This window comes from Somniosus microcephalus, unplaced genomic scaffold, assembly GCF_052327205.1.
Source record: "Somniosus microcephalus isolate GS21.2 unplaced genomic scaffold, FLI_Smic_1.0 unresolved_chr2, whole genome shotgun sequence".
Taxonomy (NCBI): Eukaryota; Metazoa; Chordata; class Chondrichthyes; order Squaliformes; family Somniosidae; genus Somniosus; species Somniosus microcephalus.
Genome location: NW_028225180.1, coordinates 74074529 through 74083103, shown reverse-complemented (window position 1 = coordinate 74083103; position 8575 = coordinate 74074529). Strand labels below are relative to the sequence as shown.

General features: G+C 46.8%; 1 protein-coding gene across 2 annotated transcripts in view; it reads right to left on the bottom strand.

Moving 5' to 3' along the window:
- Positions 1 to 758: 758 nt before the first annotated feature.
- Positions 759 to 8575, bottom strand: part of LOC147092825 (nuclear RNA export factor 1-like) — an 85465-nt gene continuing 77648 nt past the window's right edge. For both annotated transcript variants that reach the window (XM_085976076.1, XM_085976077.1), the window contains 2 exons: positions 8007 to 8067; positions 759 to 7323 (listed from right to left, as the gene is read on the bottom strand). In XM_085976076.1, coding sequence (XP_085832202.1) covers positions 7279 to 7323; positions 8007 to 8067 — 106 coding nt within the window. In that variant the 3' untranslated portion in view covers positions 759 to 7278. The remainder of the gene's footprint in view (positions 7324 to 8006; positions 8068 to 8575) is intronic.

Sequence of the window (8575 nt, the reverse complement as noted above, 5' to 3'; positions counted from 1 at the left end):
TCTATCAATCTCAGTTTTGAAATTTTCAATTGATCTAGCCTCAACAACTTTTTGGGGGCACATTTTGATTACGCTCATCAAGCATGTAAGGGTTATTTTCCATGTTAAAGGTGCTTTATAAATGCAAGTTGTCATTGTACCTGGGGATGGGCTTCAAATCTGCAGTCAGTTTGGCTTTTCATGTCCTCTGGCAATGGTGATTTGAGGTGCCTTGGTACCGAATTGCGGGTCATTCTGCGCTGTGGCTCCCCCCCCTCCCCTCCAAACAAGAGTTCAGATTGGGCATTTCATTTAGGTCTCTTACAACCAGCACTGGCGCTTTCAGCACATCAGTGTGGCATAAGTTCAAACTCAGCTCCCACAACCAACAGCTGTATACAGCCATGTTGCAGCCACCACGCTACACAGTCAACAGCTCAACAGGACCATGCTGTACCCACCACGCTACACAGTCAACAGCTCAACAGGACCGTGCTGTACCCACCACGCTACACAGTCAACAGCTCAACAGGACCGTGCTGTACCCACCATGCTACACAATCAGCTTGATAGGACCGTGCTGTACCCACCACGCTACACAATCAGCTTGATAGGACCGTGCTGTACCCACCACGCTACACAGCCCCAATGAACCAGGTCTCTGCTGATATTAACCTGTACCATCAGGCTTGCCCAGTCCTTATCGCCATACCCCCAAAGACACCAGAAATGTCTTGTCTTCAGATTAAGTATAAAAATAAATCCAGTCTTAAGTAATGTCAGAAAAAAAACCTTTTATTTACAAGCTGATTATTGTTGATATTTGCTTTCCAAAGTCAGGAGAAAATTACAATGCAGTAGCGCGAAGTTTCACAGAAAGTGGCAATGGAGAGCTGGTCATCGATGGGACAGAGCCAAGACACAGAATGATGCACCCATTAAACCATCGGACAATTAACATTTCACATCGAGATGCTCAAATATAAACACGAACTCTCAAATAAAAATAAGGACACACACTGGACTGTTATGTTAAAAGACTGAATTTTCAGCCTGGCAGGTAAAAAGGGGTCTGTGATATTTCAGCACAATGCACTTTAAAGTTGCTGCAGGAGGAAATTTCTCTCGCAGTGCTCCAAAACTGGGGAGCGTTGGACACCGACTGCAGGGGACAGCAGCAAACCGGAGGAGATGGCAGGTGAACAGCAGGAAGCTCACTGCAGGATATCACAGAACATCGGTGGCGTGTTCAGGAGGATGCTACTGAAAGATGTAGCCGAGTATTGTTAGGAATCAATACTCCAACCACTCTCAAATTCCCACGCCAACCAGGACCTTGTCCGGGATGGGGGACAACTTCATAAAATGGTTCGGGCAGATCGATAAATGGTTTTAAATGAGCCCGCGATGAGGGAATGGTCAAACTGCAAAGTTTCACCAATAGTGGATAATTACACACACACCACTCAAACACCACATAATCTTCACCTTCAAGGCATTGGGAAGGTGTTAAAGATCCAACTCAGTCAGCACAATCTGGAAGTTGATGAACCCGGTCATGTCCTGTGATGTTTTGATGGAGTAACTTGTACAAGGCTGTTCCTGTGCCTACAGTTGCAGCAGGTGGTGAGCATTTAATATTTTTCATGCTCCCACAGCCTCTGCTCACAGTGACTGTCACCTTCCATAATAAAGAAAATGCATTCAACAAACCTTTTATCTGAACTGTTATTTTGGGGGGGGGGGGAAGCAAGGAGCCAAAATGTGAGCTAAACCCAGCTGCATAACAAGACTCCTGCAGCAAGCTTCCTCCCGTCCGTAGATCAATTGTCAGCTGATGGTTTTCAAGCCATTACCGAGTGCCCTGGTGAAAACAACTGTGGCAATCGATTAAATGACGTACCAGGCAGGATAAGTGCGAGAACAAACTAGGGGTGGTGCAACAGAGTAGCAGCATGTCGTGAGACAGGGCAGGGTTGAAGCCATCCTCGTTTGGCTCCCTCGCTGAGCCAGTTCACACTGTGAGATGCCAAGCAGAGGCTGTGGCATCTCACAGTGAGAGCAAGGGACAGTCGGAGGCGGTCCTGCCTGCAGTCAGTGCCTTAGAGTGGCACAGGTAGCAGTCTGATGCCACCTTCTGAACTGCAAGGCATCAGGCCGGGCAGAAGAAAAAAAAAGTAGCATGTGGGAAACTTAATCCCAATACAACCCCACCACTCCATGGGCAAGATAATAAACTACACAACAGTCCAATGTACGTCACCTACACAGTACATAAAAACAGGCACAATCCGTTCCATTCTGTTGGCCAAAAGTTGTGTTTTTCTTTGACAATTTCTCGCCCGCCCTCAACCCCCATTTAAAGTTACTTCTTTTTGATATCACTCCATGCTGTGCACGCCTCCCTGATCAAAGGGGCAGGCAAGGAACCTGCTCCCAGGCTTCTGCCAATCCCGCTCTGTATCCAGGTGGAGGGGGAGGGGGAGGGGAAAGTCACCAGTGTTTCCTGTCCGCTGTTTTGGGTTAGTCCTCCACGCGGCGCATCCCCGATGGAGATCGCAAAGTTGGTGCGTGGCGGAATGGCAGGCCCCAAAAGAACACACATCCGAGAGCAGGGACACCAACCCACTGGTGACAGGCCACCTAACGCCTGCCAACAATGGTGGAGGCACATTGGCTGAAGAGACAGAAATAGTCCAGCGTGGAGAACTGCTGTATAGAAGGTAGATTACACAGTAAACGTGCGTTGCACTAGTTTATCAGAGATCCCACACGAAAAAAAAAGACTGCTTTGAGATATAGTGCCGCTTGCTGTTGCATTGGGCTTGCATTTCAGGGTACACGGGTACAAGATCCCACGGTTTGAGCGCTCTGACCCCGACTGAGAGACATGCCAATTTGCAGACCATTTCCTAGACTTCCAATCATCTCTGGTGGCAACAGTAGGTAACAAGTTACAAGTGGCGAATGCTACATCTGAAGAGGATTCTCTGCAAGAGGGTCGCGTTACTTCTTAGTATTCTTCGGTTTAAAATCGGTGAACACAACTATCTTGGCCCTTTTCGCGGTGCGAGTACTGAATCTAGTAGTGGAGGTCAACGTCGTCCATCAACCACTGAAGAACATTCAGTGGAAACCTTCTGGAGATGATTTAAGATATAAAGTTGCAGTCCTACTCTTCCCACTTGAGACACAGTTATGACATGAAGAAACCGCACTGCCTATTAACCGATGTACAATAGATGGCGTGAAGCCACGGACAATGGATTTTTTTTTTTTTTTTTATAAATAAAAGAGCGCTTTTCTTCTTCACCGTGATGATAGAAAGGAAAGGAGCTCCCCACTCCGGGGACTCAGCAGTCGGAGCGTAAATATCTACATTGCAATGGGGTGGGGTGTGGGCAAAGGGTAAAAAGGAAGAAAAATCACAAATGTTTGAATACGGGCCTTTTCTCCCCTGCCAATTGTCAAAGAATACAATAACCGTTTAGCCAACAGGAGGGAACACACACAAATTCCACAATCAATACAGCCAATGGTTTGTCATTCTCAAAGTTTGCTCCAAACTGGAAACGTTGTGGTCCAAACGCTCCCAGATTCTTGGTTGACAGATTGGACAAGGACCCGCTCTGAACCAACGAGCAGTTTAGGTAGAGAGACTTCTAATTTTTTTTTTGGTATACACATCATACAAAGCATCAGCAACCGTGTTGGGCTCTGTGCCAATCACAATACAAAAAGTGCTAAACTATGTACACAACAGAGTAAATCTTGGAGGCACGTTCTATCCGCTTCATGGGTTGGGAGAACAAATCTAGTGTACAACTGGCAAACTACCCTGTGTCCAGCTGGGTACAGTGTGAAACGCACAGCTCTTTGAGTTTCTACTTCCTCGGTTAGAGAAGTCACTCATATTAGCACCCAGAGGATCAAGTGTTGATAAAAACATTTCCACTGCAGTGTTGAGTTCTGAGCAAGCAGCGGCTGGTGGCTTCGACTTCTATTGGAGAGAGATGGTTGACCACTGTGCCAGAGCAGATCAAAGTAGGCGCCGGTCTGGATGCAAGCCGTTAATCTCCGTGTCCGCATAGGAAAGTCAGCTGTGGACACAATGGCCCATACATGGGACAGCGCGAGCGAGCTCCTCCATTCCTGGTTCTCACGCAGATAAATAACCCATCTGACATATGGTACAACACATAAAACATTCCCTGCTTGATCCTCTTAGGGGCAGTGTGTAAAAAGGATTAGGGGTTATAGCAAGTGTGTCTCGCAGAAGGACATTTTCATTTGGAAATAGCTCATTAACAGGAACATACCACTTTGTGGGCAAGTGTCAAAGTCATAAGATTTTTTAACAAACCGTCAAGCAAACCAAGGCATTTCAGAGTTTCAGGGATGATGTAAAGGGAAGCTGCACCACTGACCCAGTATCTCGCGAGTGTCTGGGAAGAATGCAGAAACACAATGGAGATGATGCATTCCACATTTCTTTCACAAGCATGAAAGAGGCTGTTACAAGTGAAGCAATCTCGCCAGGGTCAGCAGCAGAGCATCAGTCCCAAATAACAGAGAATGCAGCGCTCAATCACACACCCACACACACAGTTTTGCACCTCGCTACGTTAACAGAATTTCCACAACCCAACTACAGTCAGGCGATGGAAATGATGATACGTTGAGAGCCGCAAAACCACGATCCCCGCCAATACTTCTTGGAACAGTAACTGCTGCGAGCTTCAGTGGACACTCGCCTACATCACAGTTTGACAATACACCAGTTGTACCGTTACGCTCAAGATGCTGCCGACTTATGCTCTCCCCACTCCTTGGTGCAGTTCAATGTCACTCGGATTAGATTTTTCATTCGAAGCCCATTAGTTTTTGTATGTGGCTTCGCTGTCAATCACCCACTGCCCCCTTGCTTTACCGACGCTGGCGGGGTTCAATGCCACAGGTGCCGGCAGCCTTCCGGTACTGGTACCTGGAACAGACGCCTGCAATTCCCTGGACAGTGAATATCAGTAGGTTATTCAATCATTGGCCAGAGAGGGGAGGGGAAGCTCTGTAGCTGCCAAGCCCGGTCCCGCCCTCACCTGATGCCCACACCTTGTACAAGTAACTGGATAGCAATCAGTAGTGGGAACGCTGGCGGATTCTCATGCCCACCCGCCTCTCCCTAGCTCAGGGCGTTGAGGCCGCTTGCAGTGCCCCCACTGGAGCCCCGGTTGATGGCGGCTAACTCCGCACATACCAGGGATTGAAGCTGGGATCTTCCCAGTTAGTGTGACACTGGGTGTTGTCTACACCCACTGGTCTATCGAGAGAAGTCACGGGCCCAAAGCAGCAACACATCAGCAGGTTCCCAGGGCTTTCTTTCTCCTTCCCAGGCCAGGAAGTACCTTGTTTCTGCTCGAGAACAGGAACTCAGCCCAAGTGGGGAACTCAAGGGGCAGGGATTGTTCGAGAAAGCTCCCCAGCCTCCACGCTGTGTCAGATGGCACCTGGCCTCATGAGATTCACTGGAGCAGAGAAGTACAATCTGCAAAGCTACATCAATTGATGCATATTCTGCAATGTGGCAACTTCCAAAGTGTTGCTCTGGATTCAACACATAATAGGTTATAACTTAAAAACCCATGTTACCAAATCAATGACCAGGAGGGGCTTGGCAGCAATTTGTCTCTGGGTGCATTAAGGTGGGATGGAGAGGTGGAATTGCTCGATGGTGCAATACATAATAGGCTTGGACATGTCAGGGACGGTAGAGGCAAGAAATGCAATGGACATGGTTTGAGAACAAGGAGTGGGAGGAAAGAAAATAAAACGGTCCAACTTGTTACAACTTAGTGTTTTGTTTTTTTAAAGCGTGCGCACAGTTCTTCCAATTTTGATGGGCCCTTGTACAGATGGGTTTAAGTTCACCTTATCGACCTGGGTTGTGTGTCACACCACCACCTGCTCAGTGAAGGGACGCAACTAAATGCTGGAGGTTCGAACCACTTCTAACCAGGGACTAGGATCAAGGATGCCACTTGTAAAAGTGAGCCTGAAAAAGAGTGTTTGAAAACTTTCGCATCGTTGTGAATACAGGGAGAAACAAAAAACAAAACAAGGCTTGAGAGGTTAATGAAGGGAAAAAAAGTAAAAAGCTCAGATCGTCCGATTGTCGGGGGGATAGGAGTTGCTGCTTGTTCATCACCCACCGGAACTCGCTTCCAGACAACAGGTCTGAAGTTTGGGGTTCCCTGGATTTTGAGAGTCTCTCAGTCCGCATACTAAATAAAAACTTTCTTAATGCCTGGCTACTCTATTAAAACTGGGATGAGAGCCCATCTGTGCTGGAATGGAACACTGAAGATGAGGAGTCTGGATTTAAAGCTTAGAAAATAATTAAATACTCAAAAACCTTTTTTTTTTAAAAACGCACACACACTGGGGAAACTGTATGGGCAGGCTATCATCTACCACTTTGAGTGGGTCAAAGTTATGACATCGGCCACACAAGAGCCTGCTGAATTAGACCGGAGGCTTCAGTCAGTCTAACATTAAGATGTCGCGTTGCTTTCTCAACATGACGGTTTCCTCTCCACTTTGTGCATAGGTTCAAACTGACCAGAGACAGCTCAGCACTTCAGGTAAAGGCTGCCGCCTGCTTTGGTTTGGAGGGCCTGGGCTGCCCAGCGATTTTCACGATGAGTGCAGTTTTCAATGGCTGCCCTTTTAAAAAAAAAAAAAGGAAAAAAGGAGTCTTGGGGCTGGGGTGGAAGGTGGCAGCTCCATTTTAGGTCAAAGCCCAAAGAGCTGTAAGCTTGACTGAGACCGAGAATGGGCAACTGCATTCAGCCGATCACCTCCACTCACCAGAGTTACTAGATCCGGCAGCCTTGTCTCCTGAATGAACCAACCCTGGAAAGTCTAATCATCAGCCATGTGGAAAAGAAGATTTATACTTCCGAAGTTTTATACTCACGAAGTTCAACAAAACTATCCCCGCCCCCCCCCCCCCCTAAAAAATATATTTTGAAAACACTGGCACGACACAGACTCTACAAAAAAAAAAATCAAAAAAACTACACAGGACTTTAACGACATCTACGTAGCTTGATTTAGAAATGCTAACTGCAGTGCATTAGTTTTAAAAATCACGAGTCTTGATGGCAAGAGAAGTTCACATTATTGTCAAATATCATTTATACCGGCATTTAGCTCTTTTAAAAAAACAAAAAAAAAATTCCAGAGTCCCGGCTCCACGTTTAAAGCCTTGGATCTGAAGGGATAGTGTAACACTTGCTTTCTTCATAGCTGCTTCACGAACGCTATTTCGGGAATTTTTCCTTCAGCCTGAAAAAAACCAGAGTTAAAACCACAAAAACAAGTGTAAAGAATAATTGAAGAGACTCCGTTCACAGGTATTCACAGCTCAGAAAAACAGTGTCACAATCAGTGACTTAAGAATCGTCTCTTGTTTTCTATTGCTCCCTGGCGCTTCCTCAGCCAAGAGGGGCAACAGTCTTCTGCCCCGTTGACTACCGAACGGGCTAACCCATTGTACTGCATGCAGCGCCACACCATTACAAGCTGCCTGCTCCCTGGCGACCGAGTGGCTTGCCAGAGAATGTGGGACATTACCTTTTTGAGAACTGGGCATTGTTGCAGGTTGAGAAGCAGCCTTCCCACGGGCTCGCGCTCGAAAACCCTGATGAGCGGCGCACGGTTTTGAGGATCAGTAAGTAGGTCACCCCGAGTGACCTTTAAGGCAAAAATCACTGCTCCACACAGAGCTAGATTTCAAACATGTGGCATAGGAGACAAGGAGAAAAGGAGTTGTCTCACCCAAAGGGAAATGAATCATTTATAAATTCTGCAAGAGGGGGAAAACTCATTTCCAACATGGGGGAGGGGGGAACTAAACCCTGGGTTTTACCTTCAAAATGGCTCAACAGGATTATTCCACTGGACACGAGGATCATTTCAGGAGCTTTTGGTCTCCAATTCTGCATTCTCAAACATTTTAATAAACTAACCTTAAGCTGTGTGAAGATTTGTGCAGCTTGACTGAAGTCCCATTCGTTGTCTTGCAGGCACCTAGAAAACAGAGGAAATGCTCAAACATTGATTTCGGAGTCCAGTTATGGAATGATGAGGGAGCGGGAGTGGACAAAACACTCGAGGTGCAGGTACTGGCCAGACGCAGCTTTACTATAGTCTATGGGGGTAAATGGAAAGTGTTCATAGGAACAGGAGGCCATTCAGCCCCTTGAGCCAGTTCTGCCATTCAATGATAACATGGCTACTCTGTATTCAAACTCCATCCGCCCGCCTTGACTCCATATCCCCGAACACCCTAGTCTGGCAAAAATCTATCGATCGCAGATTTAAAATGATTAATTGAGCTAGCACCTACTGCTTTTTGGGAGAGTGCCACACTTCTAACACCCTTTGCATGAAGAAGTGTTTCCTAATTTCTCTCCTGAATAGCCTGGCTCTGATTGTAAGGTTATGCCTCCTTGTCCTAGACTCCCCAACCAGCAGAAAAAAAGTTTCTCTCCATCTCCCCCATCAATTCCTTTCAAAATCCTAGAAACCTCAATCA